General features: G+C 32.2%; 1 protein-coding gene across 9 annotated transcripts in view; it reads left to right on the forward strand.

Annotated features, from left to right (window-relative positions):
* LOC132742001 (uncharacterized) overlaps positions 1–19,196 on the forward strand; it is a 46,604-nt gene extending 27,408 nt beyond the window's left edge. For 3 of the 9 annotated variants that reach the window (XM_060730282.1, XM_060730277.1, XM_060730281.1), the window contains 12 exons: positions 505–603; positions 2,623–2,761; positions 3,540–3,674; positions 4,212–4,585; positions 5,462–5,566; positions 6,175–6,274; positions 7,453–7,563; positions 8,112–8,120; positions 9,930–10,055; positions 10,652–10,788; positions 13,477–13,536; positions 17,926–19,196. In XM_060730282.1, coding sequence (XP_060586265.1) covers positions 505–603; positions 2,623–2,761; positions 3,540–3,674; positions 4,212–4,585; positions 5,462–5,566; positions 6,175–6,274; positions 7,453–7,563; positions 8,112–8,120; positions 9,930–10,055; positions 10,652–10,788; positions 13,477–13,536; positions 17,926–18,078 — 1,548 coding nt within the window. In that variant the 3' untranslated portion in view covers positions 18,079–19,196. Of the gene's footprint in view, positions 1–504; positions 604–2,622; positions 2,762–3,539; positions 3,675–4,211; positions 4,586–5,461; positions 5,567–6,174; positions 6,275–7,452; positions 7,564–8,111; positions 8,121–9,929; positions 10,056–10,651; positions 10,789–12,398; positions 12,488–13,476; positions 13,537–15,435; positions 15,450–17,925 lie in introns of those variants that run through there. The other 6 variants (XM_060730279.1, XM_060730283.1, XM_060730284.1 and 3 more) reach the window with 5 other exon arrangements.
* Positions 19,197–26,677: the final 7,481 nt, after the last annotated feature.

The following is a 26,677-nucleotide window of genomic DNA, read 5'->3' on the forward strand; positions in this document are numbered from 1 at the left end:
GAAAAGAATATGCCTTGTGTTTTATAATGGTTAAATAATGGATTTAAAGTATATCAGAGGCTTATTACAAGAGAAAAGGCAGCAGTGAGTTCATATGTATTATACAGTTGTTAGTGTTACAATATAAGCATATCGGTAAAAGAATGATTCCTTATTACTGTAAACTGTTCTTATTTTAAGTATGTGATGAATAGAATGTAGTGAAGCTTCACTCATTCAATAAGTTCAGTATAGGAACCTATGCTCATTCAATAAATTTAGTATGGAACCTACACTCATTCAATAAATTTAGTATGGAACCTACACTCATTCAATAAATTCAGTATAGAACATACACTAATTGAATAAATTCAGTAAAAAACCTACTCTGATTCAGTTAATGCAATATGGAACCTACACTCATCAATAAATATATATCATACCTGGAGTCCTACACTTGTTTAGTACAGTAATATAGTATAGAACCAACACATATTCATTATTCTCTATATATATATATGACAGGAGGCGTCGTATATGACAAACAATGGTCAGATGTCAAGTATACATGAAAATTATCAACAACAACAACACCCTGGCGTAGACAGTCAGGTACAGTATCAGGTAGGTAATGTTTGATTGTTTCATACAAGTTAACATAATTAAACTAGATGCTGCATATATGGTTCCTTCAATAGTAAAGGTAGATTTGGCTTATATGGATTTTAACATTTTAATTTTTTATTACACCTCACTGTTTTGTAATGTTAATTAAGAAATAATATATCCCAAACAGTGATTTTATCGCTCAATAACATCACTGTTTGGAGTTCGGATGCGAGGAATTATATCACGAGGGCTTAGCCCGAGTGATATAATGATGCGCATCCGAACGACAAACAGTGATGTTATCAGGCAATAAAATCACTGATTTGGATATATTATTTCGATTCTAACACGACAATAACAAATAAATGTTGCGGTACTTGATAGTAAGCAAAATTGCGCCTGATTTGTTTCCGAACTTATTTTCAGCGCATCAGATTTTTAGTGGTTACGTCACGTGTATAATGATTAAGTCACATGTCTAAATATAGAACGTCAAACTGTGCATCTGTTGCATAATAACACACACTTTCTGTCCTTCTATGTTCAATAGGGAAAAATGCGGGTCATGTTAGAATTTCCCATAGACCACTGGGATTTATTCTTACTGTTAAAGCAAGTGTACCATACAACTAAGAAAATTGTTTTGTTTGCACGTAATAGTAATTTTTTGACAGTATAAAAATCTGGTCACACATTTTTATGCCCCCACAATGTGGGAGCATATAGCGTTGCACTTGTCCGTCCGTCCGTCAGTCCGTCCGTCAGTCCGTCCGTCCGTACGTCCCGAAATCTTGTGAACGCAACTCCTCTTAAACCGGATGGCAGATTTTACTTAAACTTACAGGGATGAACAACCTTAATGTGTTGATGGTAGTAAAGGAAGGAATTTTCGCTGCGACCAAATTTAACAGAATTATGGCCCTTTGTTGATTTTTTCACTAGATACTATATAGAAATTTTGTGAACGCAACTCTTCTTTAACCAGTTGGCAGATTTTGCTTAAACTTACAGGGATTAACAACCTTAATGTGTAGATGGTAGTAAAGGAAGGAATTTTTGCTGCGACCAAATTTAACAGAGTTATGGCCCTTTATTGATTTTTTCACTATATACTATGTAGAAATTTTGTGAACGCAACTCCTCTTAAACCGGATGGCAGATTTTGCTTAAACTTACAGGGATGAACAACCTTAAGGTGTAGATGGTAGTAAAGGAAGGAATTTTCGCTGCGACCAAATTTTACAGAATTATGGCCCTTTGTTGATTTTTTCACTATATACTATGTAGAAATTTTGTGAACGCAACTCCTCTTAAACCGGATGGCAGATTTTGCTTAAACTTATAGGGATGAACAACTTTAAGGTGTAGATGGTAGTAAAGGAAGGAATTTTCGCTGCGACCAAATTTAACAGAATTATGGCCCTTTGTTGATTTTTCACTATATACTGTGTAGAAATTTTGTGAACGCAACTCCTCTTAAACCGGATGGCAGATTTTGCTTAAACTTACAGGGATTAACAACCTTAATGTGTAGATGGTAGTAAAGGAAGGAATTTTTGCTGCGACCAAATTTAACAGAATTATTGGCCTTTGTTGATTTTTAGTTTTCAACTTGTGGCACATGTAGTCCAAAAAATATTTGACCTAGAGTCATAAGATTGACAGAACAGTGGCGTGTGGGGGCATCCGTGTCCTATGGACACATTTCTAGTTTTTTTTTTCAACTTGCAAGGTAAGGATAGTTGATTTATTGTTACTTTTGGTTAAATTTTGTTACAGTTAGATTTAGTTGAAATTTTCAAATGATTTGTTCAGGGTAATTAAAAAAAATAACACATGGGTTTGTGAGTAACAGTAAAAATATCATCCCTCATAAAAATACTGTTGAAATATGTATTATAACAGTATTTTCATTGGGATGATATTTTTACTGTTACCCACAAACCCATGTGTTATTCATATATTGATAACCCTGTCCAAAATACTTTTCCTTAAATCACTGATCAAGTTTTCATATAACATCTGTTGTTATAGGAGACACAGTATGGTAATGGTTTTGAAAATTCACAAGCACAACCATATAGTACAGAACATGTGACATCAGGGGCAGACAATCAATACCTACAACAACAGGGACAAGTACCTTACCAGCAACAAGGGCAGATAACTGATGGTATGTCTTTTCCTGCCAGTTTATGAAATACTGTTAATGATAGTTTAATACAAACATGTTTAGTTATACTAAATTTTCACCTAAATATTAGCCCTTTTCACGTACAAGGTTTGACCTTATCTAATTTAGTTAAATAATATTCTATGAGGAATCTATAGTCAAGACCTAAGAAGGGCTTTAACCATTTTCTTCCATGACACATACCTACTTTCCCAGGGCTTAAACCAACTTTCCCAGGGCTTAAACCAACTTTCCCAGGGCTTAAACCAACTTTCCCAGGGCTTAAACCCACATTTCCAATACTAAAACACACTTTTCCAGTGCTTGAAACCACTTTTTCAGTACTAAAACCAACTTTTCTAGTACTCAAACCCACTTTACCAGTGCTCAAGTCCACTTTCCCTCTGCTAAACCCACTTTCCCTCTGCTAAACCCACTTTCCCAGTGCTCAAACTCACTTTCACACTGGTTTGAATTGCAATATGTGACTGCTTATTCATTTCATTTTTAAAAAGTTTTTTTTATTGTCAAACTTTATATTTTTCTTGATGTTCTAAATAATTTTTAGAGTCAGTTTACATAAAATGTCTTTGTCTTTATTTATATGTCATAATAACATATATAAATGGGGAAATATTGACTTATATTGTAAGTTAGTAATTGTGTCCTTACTAGTGTTGAAATGACTTGATATAGTAATAAAATAAATTAGATAAACTTGTGTATTTGATATAGTAATGAAATAAATTAGATAAACTTGTGTATTTGATAAATTCAGGTCAGAAGGGTAACTTACAATGGCCAGAACAGTCTGTAGAATCAACCAATCAGAATCATCCTAATATTGAACCGACCAATCAAAACACAGATAACAACTATCAACATCAAACTGCTGGCAGTTTTACGCAATATGGTTAGTGAAAAATTTCATAATAACTTGAAATATGTGTACAACTTTTGTTTATCAAATAATATGCTAGCTTCACCTTTACTTCTAAAAAAATCTGGAAACAAAGTGATCCCTCAGAAGCATTAATCACAACAAAATTACATGAAAATTGCAGACTCTGTTTGATTTAGTCTGTATGTGAGGGGTAATGAATAAGTGCAACAACCCTCACACCCACTAGCACTGGCTAAAATCAAGTTAACAAGTTTGTATTTATAGTAACATATATTTTACAATCTTACAATGGTGGCTTACACATAAATCTAATGATTTATTATGACATGATGACAGTTATTGATTGAGAAATTAATTGAGATCTGTACAGTATTCAAGCTTACATAGACCTAATACTTCTTATAAAGATCAATAATTATTGACACATAATTAAAAAAAGAAATATATTTATGTAATGTATAGTTATAATGTATTTATAAAAAAGTGTATTATGCAATTTTCTGGTTGTAAGGTTTTTAATTTATATTTTCTTTCGTGGAATGGCAGGCAATCATTGGGATCAAAATGCGGGGCAATATCAGACATCACATGGTTTTCCTCCCGACGTAAATCTCGGTGAGAGTCAAACATCGGCTGTATCATCCGACTCGGCTAAACGCGGTAGTCTGGCATCAACGTCAAGTTTCCCGCAGGATAATGGTATAGAAGCGGAGGATCATGTTGATTCAGCCGGACTTCATGAACCGGCACCAAGTATATTTGACCTTCAACCCACTCAGCAAAAAATAATTGCGCCAAAGTTAAGGAAGCGAACAACGTCGGAAACGAGTACAGGAAGTGGTGTGGGACGAGATCGTAACTCAAGTGGTAATCATAATCATCAACAAAAACAGAAGTCCGATAATAATAAGGACAGTTTGGTAAGATAATCTCATTTGGTTACAGAAAAAAAAACATTGAAAAAAAAACAATGTACTTTTTGAATATGAAATAGACCTAGCAGATTCAGTATTAATGACTTCATCAAATTATGGGAAAGTTTCACTGCAAAATAACGGCATCAGGAAATCGATGTTTTTACAGACTTCTAAATTTATCAATACAGTGGTTGTGGAAATGGTCTCTCCCCGATATATGAGTTATATAAATTTTCCATCTAGTTGTCGAGAAAATGAGTGTCTCGAAATATATAAATTTGCCACCTTTATGACTTAAATTTCTAATCTTTATGTTTCTTAAATGGTCAGTTCTAAAAAAAGTGAGCTAGTCAATTTTTAAACTGCAACATGTGTGTATGTGCTGTAAGTTGATTGGCATTTATGTTGTTATTGTAGCTATTATATTAATGATGTTGTTATGACATATATTATGTTGATGATGTCTTTGTCTGAAACTCATTGAATCATAGGAGAGGCTAAATCTTGCAAGCTGGTAATGGGCAGTCTTGAAGATTATACTACTTTGGAGATAATATGAAAATCTCTTAGTAGGTCTTTATAGAGAATATTATATGTAAATGATTATAATTGTACATGCAAGTTGACTAACAAAGCGTTTTGATTGTAAATGATGACTTGTAAAAGTCACACACTGATAATTTATTTATATTTGTTTTGTAAACTTGATATGTGATTCAAGTGATCCATAGTACACGTATACCTAAATACATTCTTTAAACCTGAACTTCGCTTTTGTCTTTTATGAATGAAAACTTATAATTAAACTCACGTGGATCATAACTAGTGTACTAGTCTGTTTATTATATCAATGAGATGTTGTTATTATTTATCTTGTAGTCTCAGCCAAAGAAAGCGGCGGCAGGTGGTGGATTTCTCTCTAAGATAGGAGGATTGTTTTCTCGTAAGAATGAAATGAAACTACCGGATGATAAAGAGCCTTCTGTATGTTGTTTTAATTTACTCACATAAATCTTGCTGTATTTGTAAAATCAAATATTCCTGTTTTTTGCTGTCTAGTGTTAGATTAAGAGATTTCATTGTTAATATAAGAAAATTAAACTGTTGATAATGTAGAAGATTAATAAGATTTTACTATATTCTCATGGCATAAATTATGTCATTATAACGTGGGATGTCAGATTGTTATTTTATCATAGTTATGTCGCAATCTAATGTAAGTTGTTAACAAGAAAATACTAGTAATGAGATTGGTGACTGACAGAAGTAGGGTTGGCAGTTTTGCGGGTACTGTGACTTACTTATGCATTCATTGAACGCTGCCCAATGAATGTCGCCTTTCCTTATTGATCATGTTTATCATATTTTAAAACATTACCCATCAATTACAAAGTAATATAATTGAATTACTAGAGGAGTGAAATCACAATGATTTAGGAGTCTGTGACCCAATACAGGAATTATTATGTTTCAAGTTTTACTGGTGTCACGGCCATGTTTCCGTATATGACATCCTTACTGGTCATTCTAGGACATAAGAGTGATTTATGTTGAAAGTTTAGATAAAAATATATGAACTTATATTTGTATAGATTGTATGGGATGATGTGAAGAAAAGATGGGTGGATAAAGATGGTGGTGAGGAGGAGGAGAAACCCGCGGCCCCGCCCCCGAAAGATCATGAATTAAAAGGTATTCACCTGTTGAATTTTGCCCTGTTTTAAATTTGGAACAGTTCATTTTATGCTGAAAAGATTTTAGTAGCAAATACATAAAAATTGAGGATATTTGAGATCAGATTGCTGACTTTGAGTTATATGCCCTGAGTTTGTATTTCTGTGACTCCTCCATTTGTTGTGTTATTGTTCTTTCTCTAGCCCGCATTTAGAAATTGGATGTAAAAGCAGACATTGAGGAATTTTTCACAACAACTTTATGTTTTGTGATCAATCTTGTCTATATTTACTGTAACAGATAAATTATATAACACAACAATCATATAACTACAATTATAAAACAACAAGCATATAAAAGCAATCGTATAACAACAATTATATTAAAAAGTTATATAGCAACAATCATATAACATCAGTTGGGCGTCGTGGCCAATGGTTAAGGTCGTTGACTTTAAACCACTTGCCCCTCACCGCTGTGGGTTCGAATCCCTAAAGGGACTTTGGATTCTTTCATGTGAGGAAGCTATCCAGCTTGCTTACAGAACGTCGGTGGTTCTACTCAGGTGCCCGTTTGTGCCTGAAATAATGCACGGAAGGGCACCTGAGGTCTTCCTCCACCAGTAAAGCTGGAACGTTGCGATACCACCTATACTGTGTCGATGTGACGTAAAACCCAAAACAAAAAAAAACAAAAAATATAACATCAGTTAAAAAACAACACTCATATAATTACAATCATATAACAGCAATCATATAACAACAACCATATAACAACAACCATATAACACAATCATATATAACTACTATTATATAAGGGGCGTCCGTGGCCAAGTGGTTAAGGTGGTTGACTTTAAACCACTTGCCCCTCACCGCTGTAGGTTTGAATCCCGACAGGGACTTTGGATTCTTTCATGTGAGGAAGCTATCCAGCCAGCTTATGGAACGTCAGTGGTTCTACTCAGGTGCCCGTTTGTGCCTGAAATAATGCACAGAAGGGCACCTGAGGCCATCCTCCACCAGTAAAGCTGGAACGTCGTGATATGACCTATACTGTGTCGATGTGACGTAAAACCGAAAACAAACAAAAAACTATTATATAACAACATCACTTGGCAACAGTCATATAACTACAATTACAAAACAACAAATATAGAAGTTATATCATCATGTAAATGTTTCTGTTAACTGTTGTAGGTCCTGGATCTACAAGTCAGCTCAGTTCACTGAATGCTGGACCAGCGCCAGGTGCTGCACCCTCGAGGGATACACTGCCACCTGGTGGTAATAAGTTCTCTATGAGAAGAGGTAAATATATTGTGCATGTTTGCTCTCATTAAGATATAGATATTGTAAACTTGTATTGCAAAATATTTAATAATACTGCTTTTGTAGATTTGTACATCTTTATTAGTGTTTTAAAATTTTTTATCTTTCGCCTATATAAACTTTCTTTGCACATTTTATTTATCTAATAGCTTATGTAAGATTAACTTAATCAATTTCCATGTCATAGATGTATTGTATAGAATGCATTGAATTAACAAGATACAAAATTGTTCCTAAATCAAAGTTGTCTTTATAAACAAAATGGGAGAAAAGGAGGTGATTTTTACATAACTATCCAGCTAACTTTCCAAGTGTCTGCGACAGTACACACATTACTTTTTGTTATCAAAATACAAGGTCAATCTGTACTATCCCTTAACTGACATTTACATCACTTTTGTGAAACATTTCTAATAGTATAACTTTAATGTATAGCTACACAATGTATGTACAATGCATGTTAGATAGAAACTTGCTTTGCTATAATAATGTTTATATATTTTTTTGCTCTGTTTTTCTATCCACAGATTCTGCGGGTTAGTATTGTCTTTATGTAAATTCCTTGGATTTATCACAGCTCTGTCATAACTTGTACTTTATGTTTGTAAAGTTATACATGCTAGCTACCTCACTAACTTACAAAATATTTTGGTGCTAGATTTGACCTGATATAATATATCACAAAACTGATGCTGCATCCGACCTGATATAATATATTACAAGACTAATGCTAGATCTGACCTGATATAATATATCACAAGACCAGACATTGTAGGTCTTTCTTCCTGTAAAAGTTGGAAAGTGATGACCTTGACAGTGTTAGTGGACCTGAATAATTAACAAAATGTTGTATATGATTTCCATCAAGTTATGACAAAGCTGTATAATATGTACCCATCATTTCCTCACTTTATCTGCTTGTAACCTTATATATATATATTTATAGCCTTTCCTTTGTGGGAAACACATCGTTTATCTAAATTTTATAGAATCACATAACTTATAAAGTCCAGGCAGTTTGTTTAACCAATATTATAAGATGAATTTTCATTGGTAGTTATTATGAAAGGTTGAAACCTTTATTTTCATGAAAGAGTTATTGCCCCTTGTCATAGTCAAAACTCAACCACATGCACTTCAGCTAAAAGTTGGCAATCCAGATAACTTCCTGTTTTACTAACCAGACGAGATATTAGGTATTGATAAATATTGGGAATATAGAATAAAATAACAATGCTTGCTTTATGATGGAGGAGGAGAGAAATATATGCTGGATATGGTGGATATGGGTTAACATAATGTTAAGACTTTATGGTCAGGTATTAATGAAAAACTTCCCTTTAAACAGGATTGTATTCAATGTTATAGTTCAAAGAATGGCATAATCCGTCTATTAATAGAGCCTTTATACCTGGAGACAAGCATTTTCTCCCTAACATATTCTGTCTGTCATTTTCTATCATTTAGACAATCATACTTGGAGAAAGTTCACTGTTCTCTGTAATATCTTCATACTGGTAGACAAGATACTCTGTATTAGCTAATCATTTTGACATATTGAAATAGAGTTTATAATAGATCAACTTTTCAGGAAATTTGTTCTAAACTGATTAACATGTTAACTTCAAATATAGATAGACCCAACAAGCATCATGACTGGAAGTTAATTTTCTCGTGTATGTCTTGAATGTCAAATGTTCAAAAGTTTATAAGTGTTTATCTTGAATGTCAAATATTCAAAAGCTTATAAGTGTTTATCTTGAATGTCAAATATTCAAAAGTTTGTGTGTTTATCTTGAATGTCAAATATTCAAAAAATTACAAAATTGAGTGAAGGTCAGAAAAAAATCACTTTTGGGAAAAAAAATCATTATTAAATATTTAGTTAGTTTTTATAAGTAATCGGGGAGTGTGGTGTATTTCAAGAATAATTAGGGTTTGTTTAGAGTTTCTGAGACATTGACAGTTTCTCAGTTTTATTTACAATAGCCTGATTGTCTAAATTATTTGTTGAATGATACAAGTCAAACTCTTTTGATTAAGTTTTGCTTAAGAATGACACAGAGCCACAAAAAAAGAAGTTTCAAAAGTGTAAATTCAAAAAAATCTTTTTGTCTGAAAGTACAAAGCCCAGAGTTTTGATATTTGGTATATGATATCATCTGTCGGTCTTCTAGCATGAATTATGGTCTGGTTACCAACCAGCGTTCAAATTAAGGTAAAAAAACACTTCCACTTTTCACTGCTTTTAAAAACAACAACAACAAAAAAAACAATCTGTGTTTAGATGAGCCAGTGGCCCCCTTGTTTTTAGATTAGTTAGATTACTGTGTTATATATTTCAGGTCCAAAGTATGTTGATGTGATGAATCCTAAACCAGCTACAACATCTCAAGTGCCTTCAAGTTTATTTCATACTTTACCTAGTTCCCGATCTGCTCCGGCTATATTTAACCCAATGGGAAATGCAGGTACGTCATTACTTTGTTTATTTAGCCTTGGTTTACTGTACAGTATATAATCAAATGGTCAGATGCTAACTTGTGATTTTATGTCAGATGCTAGCTTGTGTTATAATGTAATGATGTGATAGCTCAGTTGGTTAGACCACTGACTGTCACTCCTGAGGCTCCGGGTTTGATCCTGGGTAACACCCTTGGGATTTTTCAGAGACACTTTCAGTGTTTCCCACCTACCTAGAGGTTTACTGGGAAGAAACTCAGGTAATCCTGGCATGTATCAGTGCTATACACTGGGCATGTAAAAGAACCAAGGGGTCTATTCAATAAGAGCTAGGGACTGGTTCCCGTACTCCCTTGTATCTCATAGCTGTCTGTAGAGTCTGCTGAGGTAAGGACCCTACTGGAAATAAGTGATTGCACTTTCGTAGGTAATCCTTGACCTGTCGGTCTAAAGAAAATCAATCAGTCAAATGCTAGCTTGTGATATGTCATTTGAGCAGTGCAAGTTTAAGATTAAGGGCAAAAGTATACAAACTTTTAATGCAAGAAATGTGTATAAAAGCTATATAAAAATGATAATTATAGTTAATGTATATTTTTTACAGAGGGTTCCGCCACAGATCTACCCTCACAGGTTCACGATTCTATCCCTGAAGAGAAAACTAGTCAACAAGGGGCAGACAACTCTAATGTCTCAAATACACCAGCTGGCAATTTACAGTTACCTCCCATGACTGAAAATGTAAGTACACATGAATAGAGATATGAGGATTTCTTATTTCTCAGTGTGAAATATTTGTTGTGAGGAATGGATTCAGTTTTATAATATATGCATGCTTGTATTCTGATTCAGTTGGCATGGGATTTGCTTCTGTCTGTAATGGAAAAGGAAAGTTTATATTGAACACCTACAGGGACTTGCATTTTTTCAGAAAGGGGAGGGGGTGGCTAATAAGAACTGTAAAAATGTGCTTTAAAAATATGTTTATTAAAGATCCAATTCAATTTATAAAAATCATTATCCGTTGTTATGATCTAGTATTAAATACAGGATTTTTAGCTCGACTTTTCTATGAAAAGGGGAGCTATCCTACTCGCCCCGGCGTCGGCGTTGGCGTCACACCTTGGTTAAGTTTTTCGTACCACCCCACTTTATTTCAGAAGTATTACAAGTATGGCTTTGAAACTTACCATACTTGTTCACCATCATAACCTCCATCTACAGACAAGAGTACATAACTCTGTCAAGGTTTTTGACAGAATTATGGCCCTTTTTTGACTTAGAAAGTGTATTGAGCTTGGTTAAGTTTTTTGTACCACCTCACTTTATTTCAAAACCATTGGAGGTATTGCTTTGAAACTGACCATACTTGTTTACCATCACGACCTTCATCAACAGACAAGAGGACATAACTCTGTCAAGGTTTTTGACAGAATTATGCCCCTTTTTGACTTAGAAAATACATTGAATATGGGTAAAATCCACTTATTGCCTTAACCCTTTGAGATATTGCTTTGAAACTTTTAATGCTATTTCACATCATTACCCCCATCTGTACGCAAGAGAAGGTAACTCTGTCAAGGATTTGTTTTAAAAATTAAGGCCTTTTATCGACTTAGAATCTTGGTTAAGTTTTTAGTACCAGTCCACTTTTTGACTGAACTGTTTGAGATATTAATTTGAAAGTTGGAATACTTGTTTACAATCATGATTCCCAAACATGTCCAGGAGAAGGTAATTCTGTCAAAGATTTTATTTGAATTATGGCCCTTAACTGTCAATGTTTTGTATTATAGGCAAGCACTAAAAAACTTAAAAAATCTAAAAAAATTCATTCCTATCCACTTGTTCACTTTACCATAAATTATGTCATATAAACATTGCTGTAATATTCAAGGGTATCAAACAACTAGTTCACTTTAAAAATACAGAGATTCTTGTATTGCCTTTTACTGCAAAAACTTTTTTTATTGGCAAGCAATAAAAAAGTCGAGCACGCTGTCTTACGGACAGCTCTTGTTTAAAATAATTTTACCAAACTGAGAGTGTCATTAATTGTTATTTTTTAGATAAAAAGGGTATGAGGAGGGCGTTAATTGGTAGCAATATCAGAGAAGAATATGAAGTATTTTAAGATTTAGATTTGTTAAAAGATAATGGTTTGAGATGAAAAAAACAAAACAAAAACACATCTAGATAAAACAATGTGAATTACATGTTCTAGAGATATATAGACAGAATTTAAACATGACTTGAATTGTTATTGAATTTGAAGGACAAAAGGTGTTGAGAGCTTAAGAGACTAATTGTATTGCATTCTTGGAGAAAATTTATTAAATATTTTTTTCCAGGGTCATGAAATATTTTGTTAAATCAACTGAGCCAACGGTATAGCCCATCAGCAACTTGTATAACTTAAAATATAATAAAACAGTGTTTTCTTGAATGAACCAATTTGAGAATATTAGTTTATTTGTATAGTTGAAAATCATATTTGTCTAATAGCTTAATTATTTGCTGGTAAATGTTATCATTGTCTCTTGTTGCCCATTATAAGATTATCTCTAATTTCTTCTTTTTTTATCTCATAGAAAATTTGGAAAATTTCTTTTTGCTTAAAGGCAAATTATGCTTCAGAAACAAATAAATTTTTACGTCTTTTGAAATAGCACATTATTATGAGTTTTATAATGAATAAACAAAGGTTTAAGAGCATGTTAAGGGTTATTTGAAGAAAGTAGGGCCAGAGACATAGATAATATGATATCTACATCTTTGGTAGGGTTAAATGTGAAATAATTTGTCACAAAAGAAGCAAAATTTAAACTAAGTAGTATTTTGACTTCCATACAAACTACTAAATCACTATAACTGTATCATTTGCTAAAAAGCAACAGAAGAAAAAGATGGTTAAGGTAATTGGGCTATATGGAAATTATAAAAGTACATAAAATATATTAAGTCTCTTGAGAAATAAAAATGAAATCATTCCTGGGGCATAATGGGCCTTTAATGAATCAGATACATATAAAAATTAAATGTTCTCTGAAGGCACTGTTTTCGGGTGACATATAAATAATAGCACGTCACAGTAAAATACTATCTGCTATATTTACACTTGTAATCTGGTACACTAAATTCTGTAATAATAATTTATATATGGTATATAGATTACATATATGTGGAGAAGTTGTTGTGTACATGCTGAACTTTTCTTTTTTGATAGTTCAGTGTTTAACTGTTACATGTAAATTGGATGTAAAAGATGTTACACTTCTTTCCTACTAAAACATTGACCTTAAACAGGACTATTTTAACTAGATTATAAAAAGAAGGGTATACAATACAATATTATACAATAGAATATAATACAATACAAAATTATACAAAAGAATAGAATAGAGCAAGTTCTGGTCTTGATTATTTCAGTTATCTAGAAATAGTTCAGCAAGTTCTTTATCAAAAGAAGTTCAAAGAATAATGAACAAGGTATTATCTAGTTTGAAGTGTTTTATGTTTATCAGAGTTTCTCTATCTCTCTCTATTTCTCTAATTGGTCTTACTTATTGTAACGCTGCCTCTGGATTGATAGATCTAGAGGTTATATTGATATTGGTCTGTCTGTCTGCCATAGAACTTTAATCTTAATCACAGCACACCTCAGTTCTTCCAGCTACAGTCTCAGAACTTCAAAGGTGTGGTATATGCACCTTGATTAGCTCTACCCATCGGACCCCTAAAGGTCACAGTTGAAGGTTGTGCCATGATACCAGTGAACACCATGTCCCAGGAAGGCCTTCACCAGTGAACACCATGTCCCAGGAAGTCCTTCACCTGTGAACACCCTCCTGGGACATGGTGTTCACTGGTGAAGGCCCTCCTAGGACATGGTGTTCATGGGTGAATGCCTGTCTGGGACATGGTGTTCACAGGTGAAGGCCCTCCTAGAACATGGTGAAGCACTTGATTTCTCTGACCACTGTAGCACACATTGATTTGGGACTTCTAATTCTGCAAAATGTTGCTACTAACATCTAATATGCATCCTAGCTTTTATGTATGGACGTACTTAATTAAACTTTAAACTAAGAGTCAATTCGGAATCTAGGTTTTAAAGAAAAACTTTTTTGTTATGATACTTTGACTAATAAACGCAGTCTCTCACTAGAAATCTAGAGCAAACATCACTTCAGTGGTTGATTTTCAAACACATAGCATCACTTACATTTAGCTTATATAGTTGTTCAGTTTTTGCTTGTTACATTAAACTCATTGTTACTGCTAGTGCTGTCAGAAAGGTTTTCATTACTTTCTAAAAATTACACTTTGTTTGCTTCATGCTGGAAATATAGCCTAGCAATATGTGGTAAAAGTAGCTTAACTAGACTGTAAAATACTGTATACATTCATCATAACTTTACAGAATTCTAATGAATTGTAAGTAGCCTAGTGAGTTTATAAGCTTCCTTTGCTCTCTGGGTTTTTTTTCTGTGGAAAATATTTAAAAGATGTGTTGTTTAATTACAAATAAGAAAGTGAAAAACAATTTTTCTGCTTATTTGTTTGGTTTTAGAACCAGTCTGTTAAATTCAAGATCTTCAGTCATTTGGAAGTAGACAGTTACAATTGTCTTCATTTAATAACAAGAAGTCTTCTTTTAAATTACTTGTCATGTTTAGTTAATGACCCAATATGTTAAGTTAAAGGACCTTTTTCATTCACTTTGATTACCCATTGTATTCAGTTAAATTACCCATTATGTTCAGTTACATTACCTATTGTGTTCAGTTACATTACCCATTATGTTCAGTTACATTACCCATTATGTTCAGTTACATTACCCATTATGTTCAGTTACATTACCCATTATGTTCAGTTACATTACCCATTGTGTTCAGTTACATTACCCATTGTATTCAGTTACATTACCCATTATGTTCAGTTAAATTACCCATTATGTTCAGTTAAGTAACCCATTATGCTTAGTACAATTACCCATTATGTTCAGATATATTTTCAATTACGCTCAGTTACATTACCCGTTATGTTCAGTTTCATTACCCATCATGTTCAGTTACATTACCCATTGTGTTAAGTTACATGGCCCATTATGTTCAGGTATATTTCCCATTGTGTTCATTTTCATGACCCATTATGTTCAGTTTAAATACCCATTATGTTGAGTTACATAGTTACTTTAAAGCATTTTCATATTTGATGTACATTACCTGCTATGAAAAGTTGTAATACTGGTCTTGTTTACATTTATTACTTAACACATACCATGATATATTTGTATAATTTTTAACTGGCCATTGTTATATAAAGGGGTTACTTACTTTTTTCTTTTGTTCAAACTTAATTATCATTTTTCCTGTTTATTTACAGAACAGTACCCAATAGTAAGAGAGAGTGGTTCCTTAAATTTTCATTCTGTTTGAATTCATGTTCCACTTGGTTTCAATATTTGTGTTTGTTTGCACATTTTTTGACTGTCACATTCTTCCTTTTGAATTGTTGTAAGAGTTTTATAAATGATAAAACTGGCATACATTGAAATGTAGGAGAATATGAAAGATGTACAAGGATACCTGCCTGTTAATGTGAAGTCTTTTTCTCGTCCCTCCAAATAGCTGATTCCAATACCATCAGTGATGAGGATTGAATACAGTTTAAGATGGTGCTAGGGGGGCACTAGAGATGTTGCACATAACATCTCTCATGAACAGACTGTCAGCATATTTCATTTAAAATATAGTCAGGGGAATGCACTCCTCTCAGATTAACAGACAACACAACATCAACAAATATATTTACTTCAATAACAACACAACAAAAACAAATGTCAATATTTAAGAAACAACACATCACAAACAATGTTTTGTATTCTATAAGCAACAACAGCAATAGTTTGTATGTAGTAAACAACACAATATTTACAATATATTTGTAGTTAATAAACAACACAGTATAAACAGACTTATAGTTAGTAAACAACACAACATAAACAATTGGTTATAATTAGTAATTATAGTTAATTGGTAAGCAGCACAACATTAACAATATATTTGTAGTTAATAACAACACAAAAACAACATATTTGTTGTTAACAAACAACACAACATAAACACACTTATAGTTAGTAAACAACACAACATTTGCAATATATTTGTAGTTAATAAACAACACAAAAACAATATATTTGTAGTTAATAAACAACACAGTATAAACAGACTTATAGTTAGTAAACAACACAACATAAACTATCAGTTATGATTAGTATTAATAGTTAATTGGTAAACAACACAACATTTGCAATATATTTGTAGTTAATAAACAACACAACATTTGCAATATATTTGTAGTTAATAAACAGCACAAAAACAATATATTTGTAGTTAATAAACAACACAATATAAACAGACTTATAGTTAGTAAACAACACAACATAAACAATTGGTTATAATTAGTAATTATAGTTAATTGGTAAACAACACAACATTTGCAATATATTTGTAGTTAATAAACAACACAAAAACAATATATTTGTAGTTAATAAAAAAACACAAAAACAATATATTTGTAGTTAATAAACAACACATCATAAACAATCAATTATAATTAGTATTTATAGTTAATTGGTAAACAATAAAACATTAGAAATATATTTGTAGTTAATAAACAACACAACATAAGCAGACATTTATAGTTAGTAAATAACACAACATAAACAATTCGTTATAATTAGTATTTATAGTTAGTTGGTAAACAATAAAACATTAACAATATTTTTGTAGTCAATAAACAACACAACATAAACAGTATTTTGTATGTTAAACAACACAACATTAACAAGCTGACCTGTATCTATTTAGGCTTTATTTTATACTTCTCATGTATATGAGCATTTTGCAAATGTGTCATCAGTTATTTGTGTAAAAGTTAAGGGATATTAAACATAAATCACAACAGTTGTATGCTGTCTTCTGAACCCACATTTCTAAGTAGTCGATATTCAATGATAGATTATCTATATGTTGTGTTTCTTAAGTAAGTACATGTAAATGCAAATCTTATCAGGAGAGAAAAGTTATGCTGTTTGTAAATACTAGCGTGGGTGTATCAGGTACCATCCTAAGGTTTTATTAACATTTCACCTACCATACTAACACAACACAGGGTGTTTGTATCTATATATATACATGTTATTTGTAGATTCTGACATTCAAAATTTGACGGCAACTGCACACAATTATTGTTTTTAATTTTTTTTTTAAAATACAATTTTTAGGATGTCTTTTAAATATCATGTATTAGATAATAGATTGATTTTAGACTGATTAGTTATAATGTTATGTAACAGTTGTTTAGTTGTTTATTTTTACCAAACTTAGAAAGTCTTGATGAGTTTTAATGTGAGGTAAAATATATTGAAATCATATTTCGTGTGAGTTAAATGTTAAAAGGCAGGTCTTACTTTTAGCATGTTTAAATATGTAAGTCAGTTACAGAGACAAAATACTTAAAAGCATTGTTTTTTGCCAAATCTCTCACCGTCTAATTGTTAATTTTTCGGGGATAGACCTTTAAATTGATGATTTTTACATTGATCTTGAGTGATTGGTAACCTTGAACTTCATATTGCAACTTTTCTGTTTTAAGTTTGGTGACTCTTATCAGGTTGTTTGATAGAATTATAATTAAGTCCATTTAATTCAAATTTGACTTCAGAAGACTATTTCTTTTACTTAGTGATCTCACCCTTAGTTTTGTACTGTCATGAATTAATGAGTGTTATATTATTATATTTTCAGACAGCACCAGAAACTGCCTCCGCACCAGAGATAATTAATGATTGTTATATTATTATATTTTCAGACAGCACCAGAAACTGCCGCCGCACCAGAGATAAATAATTCTATGCCAGCAATGTTTAATCCTGCACAGTTCCAGTCAGGTCAGACCTTCAAACAACCAGCACCACCGGGTCCCGGCCACAGACTTAGTAACAGAAGGGTCTACCCTAAATAATACAAACATTTTACCTCAGTTTATGGTGATGTGAATGTACACTACACTTACTTAGTCATAATGAAAACAAGATGTTGAATTGCTTAGTCATAATGAAAACAAGATGTTGACTTCCTAATCATCATGAAAACAAGATGTTGACTTGCTCAGTCAAAAACAAAGTTTAAAGTTTATAAAAGTCAAAATAATTTTGACTGATTATGTTATCAGATAACTTGTTGGTTGATTTGATGGTTGACTCATCGGTTGACTAGATGGTTGACTTACACAGTCATCAGTAAAGCTAGGGAATGACTAATTTAGTCAAGAAAAAGTGCTAACTAACATTATGAAGCATATCTAAATATTGAGTTGTCAGCTGATGCCAAGTGCTAGCTAAATATTGATTTGTCAGCTAATTCTAAGTGGTGACTAAATATTGAGTTGTTAGCTAATTCTAAGTGGTGACTAGATATTGAGTTGTCAGCTAATTCTAAGTGGTAACTAAATATTGAATTGTCAGCTAATTTTAAGTGCTGACTAAATATTGAGTTGTCAGCTAATTCTAAATTGAGTTGTCAGCTAATTCTAAGTGCTGACTAAATATTGAGTTGTCAGCTAATTCTAAGTGGTCACTAAATATTGAGTTGTCAGCTAATGCTAAATGGTGACTTACAAAGCACTGACATAATTATATAGTCCAAATTCTGGGTCAGGGACACATTATTATGATTGTTGAATTGTTGTGTAAAACATACAATAAACCATGATCTGATTGGTTAAATATAATATTGCTATAGAAACAGAATAATTAAGTTTATGATTATTATTTAATTTTAATGAAACTTCTTTCCAACTTTTTAACTACGAAATGAATGTGCTGATGTTGGAAAGTAAATGAGAAAGTCTTCTTTTTTTCAAGAAAATGAATGAAAATTTTCTGTTTTTTTTTAATTATGCTCCTGTACCTTCTTTTGTTTAAAATAAAACAGAATATAATTGATTGATTTTATAGTTTATTTAATACAGGTTATGTAGGTTTGGGAATTTTGAAATGTCTTTCCTCTATCCCCACCCACTTTGTTATTTTACATTTTGTCTTCAAATATTATATGTATTACTTGATGTGATTGGTTTAAATCAGTCTAGCCATACAAGGTGAGATATGTTCTCTCTCCTGTTTTTTTTTCTTTTTTCATAACAAAATTATCAGCGCATAAATAATCATAATTGAGCCACGTCATGACAAAACCAACATAGTGCATTTGCCACCAGCATGGATCCAGACCAGCCTGCGTATCCAGTCTGATCAGGATCCATGCTGTACGCTTACCAAATCTATTACAAGAAGAGAAACTGATAGCGAAAGCATGGATCCTGATCTGACTGCGTGGATGCGCAGGCTGGTCTGGATCCATGCTGGTCGCAAACACGCTATGTGGGTTTTGTTGTGACGCGGCTCATATATATTGGAGGGATTGGTTTGACATTAGTTGTAACAGAGTGAAGTTACTGAACATTCTGACAGTAGACTTACAGCTAATGTATCATTATCATTAGGTAAGCTTGTGGGAAGGGGATATGCTGTCATGTTTATAATATCTGTCACATGATCATGTCAGGTCTTCACTTCATTTGTGACTCATTTATTTTCATTTATTTTCATTTATATTCATTTTGTTTTTCATTTTTGAAACAGTTACTGGCCAATTGTAATTTTTTGGTGACCCTGCCAAACCCTCCTTACGATTCAAGCCATAGTGTAATAGCTCTTGAAGTTACATATAGTGTTAATTATTTCTATGAGGTTACAAATAGTTTGAGATTTTCCATGAGGTTACAATGTGATAATTTTCTATAAACTAACATAAATAGGGTTTTAAACTTTCCATGAGGTTACAAATAGTTTGGAGAAAAAAATCCATGAGGTTTCAAGTACATTATGTAGTGTGAAAATCCATGTGAAAGAATTTTTCCTTGAGATTATAATTAGTGTAAAAAATCCATGAGGCTACAAATAGTGATAAATAAGATAAATAAATAAATTGTCAGTATGTTAATCTCTTTTAATCTTAGGTGTGAAAAGGTTTAAATGTTAATTGGTAATTTAGAACTGTTTTAAAAACTTTTTTAACTATATTGAACATATTGATATGTAAATGAGAGTATTTTCTTGTTTTTATGATATTTTGCATGTTATTATACTGCACTTAGGTGACAAAATATATATATTATATTTATATAGAATATCTTCCAGCTGTACTTCAGAAATTTGATGTAGATTTATTTTGCCTTTCATATAAAGACAGTCTGGTTTAATGTTTCTATTGTTATATAATATGAAAGTGAATGCTTTTAAATTAATGTTATTTATTAAAATATCTAGTTAAAATTGTGTTGTAAATATTTTCTGGAGTTTATTTTGTGATGTATGTCATATTGCCATAATGCAAAATGTGTGCATATTTTTTTTTTATCAAACTTTCACTTTAAGTCTGTGTTCCTTTTTGTGTCCTTGAAGATGACTGATGTTTTATGCTTGTTGATTATTTACCAATAGTTATATTGACAGGTTATTCTGTTTTTAGTTATTGAATGAAAAAAATAAGAGTGTGAATGGATAAGTATCTAGTCCATTTTATATAGATTATTTCCCTTTATTGCAAAAACAGCCATTTGAATTTAACATTATATTTTAGTGGGGATATTTTGATTTTATTGACGAATTTGAATGATATACATGTAGAAAAAATAATATATAGTGAAGAGACATCAATTAAAGCATACACTGGGTAGATTTGTTAATTTATAAACATCAATTTATTCCCAACTTGTGTTAAGGGTTAGGTAACTCCTAACTTGTGTTAAGTGAGGCTATATAAGGAGGTCACTACATTTCTTGTTTGATTTATGCTATAAAAACATTGTATTTAAAAACTTGTTAATGGTATATCATTGATTTAGTCTCGACAGATTGTTCCCTAGACATATATTGTTATATTTACAGACATAATAGGTAGGGCAATAGACATATTGTATATGATATGTAAAATGTTGTGCCAGTGCCTATAGAAAACAACATTAATTTCACCTATTAATTAGAACTTCCCATCTTAATTTGCATGAGACTAACAGATGAATATAAATATTTCTGTAACATTCCAAAACAATTATAAATAAAAAGTTACATGTATCTGTGCAAAACTTTTGTGTTTAAAGATTTTTCTGAATATTTCTAGATTTGGAATATTTTTGTTTCCAAGGAAACAAAACTTGCTTGAGTGAAATGTTTTAATTGTATGTATATTCTCTGTAAGAAATGTGTTATTTGAATATCATTGTTATTTGTTAAATTAATTGCATGTATATACCAATTAGGTCAATGGTACAGGATTATATCACATTTTGTAGTTTCACTTTCAATTTTCTCTGTCTATTATCTTAAGATTCTATTTATAGTACCAATGTCATCCATTGTGACCTGATTACTTGTTGAAGTATTAATGTCATTTCACTGTCATGTATTTTTAAAAAATGCTATTTATAGTATCTGACCAGATGCTATTTTTAGGTCAATTTCATTTTCATTGTGTCCTATTTACATGCAGTTTATAGTTGCAATTTATATCACTTTGACCATTTTGGTGCTATTTATAGAATCAATTTCATTTCACCATGACCTGACTGGCTGAGGGGTAATTAAATTGTCATTCTTTCTCTGCCAGACCTAATTGGATGTTGATTATAATATAAGTTGATTTTACAGTGTCCTTATTGGATGCTATTTATAGTACAAGTTGATTTCACTGTGACGTAATTGGATGCTATTTATAGCATCAAGTTGTTTTCACTGTCACCTTATTGGATCCTATTTATAGTATCAGTTTCGTTTAACTGTGACCTAATTGGAATGATTCCTGTTGTTTAACCAGTGAAAACTTTCTGTTCCATTATGCATGTTTTATTTAATTAGATTACATAACATCATTGTTTTATTTCAGAAATCAGATTTCATATTCATTGGTATTGATTGACATATGAAACTAATGAAATAAAATATTCACCAAATTTGTTGAACTTGTTGTTTGTTTCTTTTTGGTCACATGATCTTAAATGGCTCATTGGTTGCTTTTGTCACGTTCCGTGACTATTATGTAACTAACCTGTGCCGCTAATCTGTCTGTTACAACAGATAGGTTAAACAATTTAAGCATTAAAAGACCATTATATAGATATTCAACATGTATCAGGATGCAGAGGAGAAAAAAAAAATAAACCGTTAAGTATGTTAAGATATAGCCTGCATAAGCATGTGAAACTTCCTTGCACAATGATGATCAAAAACCAGAAGATCAAGGAGTAGTAAAAGATATTACTCGGATATAATATGTGACAATTTTGCCAATTTGATAGGAGGAATATCTTCTGAAGCCGTTGAAAAAATGGAGCTTTCTCTTATACTTACCCCCCCCCCCCGACATGTGCACACAATAGGAACATAGATGCCCAAAAAGACATTCATTTGATACTATTTTGAACTTGTAGTGCAGAGGTTATCAATCCTAGAAATGACCTATGAATTTTAAAGGTGCAAAGATAGTACCAATATACCTATGGTCAGAGATAATCATCTAATGTGCAAAGATATTAAATACAAATACACCAAGTACCGATAAACATAATGGTTAGAGGAAATCCTCCAAGCTAAGATGCAAATATAACAAGTGCAGATACACCTATGGTAAGAGATAATCCTTCAAGGTTACCGATATATGTGTGTTAAATGATATTCCTCAAAGGTGCAAAAATATTGAATACAAATATACCTATGGTTTAAGGTAATTCTCCAAGGTACAAATATATTAAATACCAATATACCTGTAGTTAAAGACAATCCTTTAAGGTGCAAATATATTAAGTACCGATGTACCTATCCTCGAATATTCAAAGATATTAAGAACTAATACACCTTAAACTGGTTTTAATTAAAGTGGCATTATGCCCTTCTTTTTGTAAATGATGGGTGTACGAGTAGAAGTTTTTAAGAAACATAACATTTTTCCTTATTATTTTTTTTAATCACAAAAAACACACCCAAAAACAAAACCAATAACCCACGTAACTCACGCAAGATTCTATATATATCCCTCATAATTAATCTGTAACGTTCAATTGTAGGTGTAGGACAGTCTTTTTATTGCGACGGACGGGCCCTCAGGCGCGTTCAGAGCTAAGTCATCTACACATGGGATTTCGTTGGCTACACTCGCGCAATGTGTCCTAAACCAATTAACAGCCCAAGAAATAGTACATGAATTTGATCCTTCAAAACTCCCATACTTTGTCTGGATATCTTAATGTCTTCCATATTTAGCCTTTTCAATTTCAAATTAAGTTATCCAAGTTAAAATATGAACGTATATTATTGATAAAAACGTTGTAGTCCCGTAGTATTATTGCGCAATATGCAAATTACTGCTGAAACGATTTACCGCTGTCGAAAAAAGAGGACAGCAAATTATACTTCAATAAAGGTGTAACCTCTGAGTTCCAAAATATTATTAGTAGGAAATAAATATTTCTACATTATACAAAACATTATTATTAACAAATCAAAAGTTTTTCGTGACTAGGATAAATCGCGCATTAATAAAAGAAGAACTATTTTCGTGACTCATACCGCGGGTTTAGCTGAATATTCAGCAGTTATTAATATATTAGATACAGTACAATGGCTAGTATAAATATCTATTTTTGAAAATGCACGTAAGACACTTTGCCGCCATGTAGTCTTTCATGGTAAGGAAGTCATAATATCAGTTCTACATCCGATTCTTGTGGTTTGTTTACATATTTTACTAGGTCATGATATGAGTTAACCTTCGGTATTCTAAAAATAGTTTCTGCTTCACCTGTTCTGATTTTTGGACAGGCGATTAGGAAGTACACATTAAACATGTAATTAATAAACCAACGGATTGTAATGCAATACTTTTAGAAATGCTATATACAATTGTAAGAAGCAAACAAGTTGAAAATGGAATTTAGTGTGAAGTTGAAAAGGACAACTTAACACTGTAGTGCTTAAGTGACATTTAAATTAAAATAAAAACGATGTGCTCTGGCCTCTACATCTTTACCTTGTAAATAAAAAAAAATCTAAGAAATACACTATTAATTGCTGATGATTTTAACCATTTTTTTTTTAATGAGACATATCCAAGATAAATAAAAATACAAATGACTTATATTTTATTGTCTGTATGCCCACTATGATATAACAAGAAGCAATTCTAAATAGCATTCTCAAATGTATAATGTATTATATGTTTGAAGTTTATTTGCCTGGATTTATTCTAGAAATATTTCGTTGATAGTTTTTTTTTCTATTTACATATCATTTCTTAGAATAAATCGATAAGGACACTGATTTACAAGTTTGACCAGAGTTTTTAGGCATAAATTTCATTCTGAATTTAAGTGCTTGAAAGTAGAAAATCTGAATTATATCAATTTGGGACACAAAATATATTGCTGTACAAATCTCGAACTTGTATGGAACAAATTTTCTCTGTTATATATTTTGTGTTTTGTTTTTGTGTTGTCTTGTTTTTCTAAAAGAAGCCTTAATTAATGTCTCTCCGGTTGCATGTCCGTCGCATTCAGTGCTGCAGCATTTTGATATTTTATGCAGTTTTATACTTCATCCAATTTTTATTATTGATTGTTGGTCAATGACCATTATATAATTGTCAATCTTAACAGCAATCTTGTCATCAATTAAGCTGACTTTTACAATGAAAAAAATGAGCATAATGTAACTTTAAGTGAACAACTGCAACACATGTTTGCTTTGGGGGGTCAAAATCATCATAGATTCAGCTGCCTAATTGTGTAAACTAATATAAACTAATCACTTCCTCGATATTTTATTGATTTCTGTAAAATATGAAGAGAGCAAAAGAGAGCAAAGCAATGTTATTATTCAAATACACTATATATATATATATATATATATATATATATATATATATATATATATATTTATATATACCGTATATGTATATTTATTTAAAAGTTAAATGCGTTCATGTAGCGACTTTGTTAAACTAATTGGATTACAAATTGAGATATTGTGTTTCTATGAGTAACACCCCAGTTACACAGAGCCATCGGTGATTGATCGGTAGTTTTTTTAGCCAAGTTATGTAGTGAACCGATGAAAGCGTATTTAACACCGATATCACCTATTTGTCACCTGTTTTCCACCTTTCAACTGCTATTGGGGAAAGAGAAGTTTCATCGGTGAAAAATTACCGATTGGGATTTTTAAACATGTTTAAAATTCTCGATCGGTGAAAATATTTTACAAATAACCGACAGCAACCTATATGCAAGCTCTTAATCACCGATTTCGCCGATCGGACAAAGATAACCAAATATGAATCACCGGCCATACCTGACGGAAAGTGTTTAACCACTGATGACTTGCTATCAAACACCGATTAATCAGCGTTACGTATTTACAAACGATGAAAACCGAAAGTATTTCAGCATTTTAATCAACGACCCAACCCCGTTTGAGTTTGCTTTCTGTCACCGATGGCCGTTTACACAGAAAACCAGAAAAAATCACGCATGACAACCGATCATAACAGCGAGGAAATTTAAAATTAAATGACCGATTTGGGACCGACCGTCTGTGTAACTGGCCCCTTATGTTGTGTAATGATTATCCATATTTGCCAGATTCTTACCATGAACAAAAAATATCTCAAAATATTTTGACTAGTAGCGAACATGTGGTCGAAAACCAATGGAAAATCACCCGAAATTACAGCTTTGAAACGGTCAGTTTGGAGATTGTCTGCTTTACCATATAATCTATATCAGATGAAATAAAATGTCTCTGTTATTTAACGTTCCTGTTTAAACAACGTTATTGAAATAAAAGGTTGATAGCAGTGGGACATTCCCTTGGCACTCGTTGTGGGCTCTCTACTATATTGAATAATGTCAAGAATGAATGAATGAATGAATGAATGAATGAATGAATGAATGAATGTGAATGAATGAATGAATGAATAATACTAAGAAAAACTGCTCGTGTTCGGACGCGCATCCAAGATGCTAGAGTTTAGAAAAAAAGAAGACGGTAAATCAGGTCAATATGGCTGTTAGTCAAATTGACCATATCTTCTTCTTCTTCTTCTTCCAATATACTGGCCACCTTCAACTAACTGAAGTTTACTGCCAGGTTAATGCGCAAGACGGAAAGAAAGAGTAAAAATAGTGAGAAATATATACAGTGCAGGTTAAAAACGGACAAGAGTGTGGTTTAGATATAGAGTTGGGACAGATGAGTACGGAATGACTCAACTGTACCGGCTGACGTAGTGTCTGGAGGTAGGCTGTTCCAGTCTTTGATGGTACGTGGGAAGAAAGATTGTTGACGGTATTGTGTACGGCAGTAGGGTATCTTGAAGGTTAGGTTGTGTGAATTTCTTGTAGATGTGGAATTGGATGGTATGAGTTGTGAATTGTCTAGAGCGACCTTGTTGTTGATGACTTTGTAGAGCATGATCAGTCTGGCCTCCTTTCGACGTTCTTGTAATGGTTT

The sequence above is a fragment of the Ruditapes philippinarum genome, unplaced genomic scaffold (genome assembly GCF_026571515.1).
Source record: "Ruditapes philippinarum isolate M1 unplaced genomic scaffold, ASM2657151v2 ctg1205_1_1_1_1, whole genome shotgun sequence".
Classification (NCBI taxonomy): domain Eukaryota; kingdom Metazoa; phylum Mollusca; class Bivalvia; order Venerida; family Veneridae; genus Ruditapes; species Ruditapes philippinarum.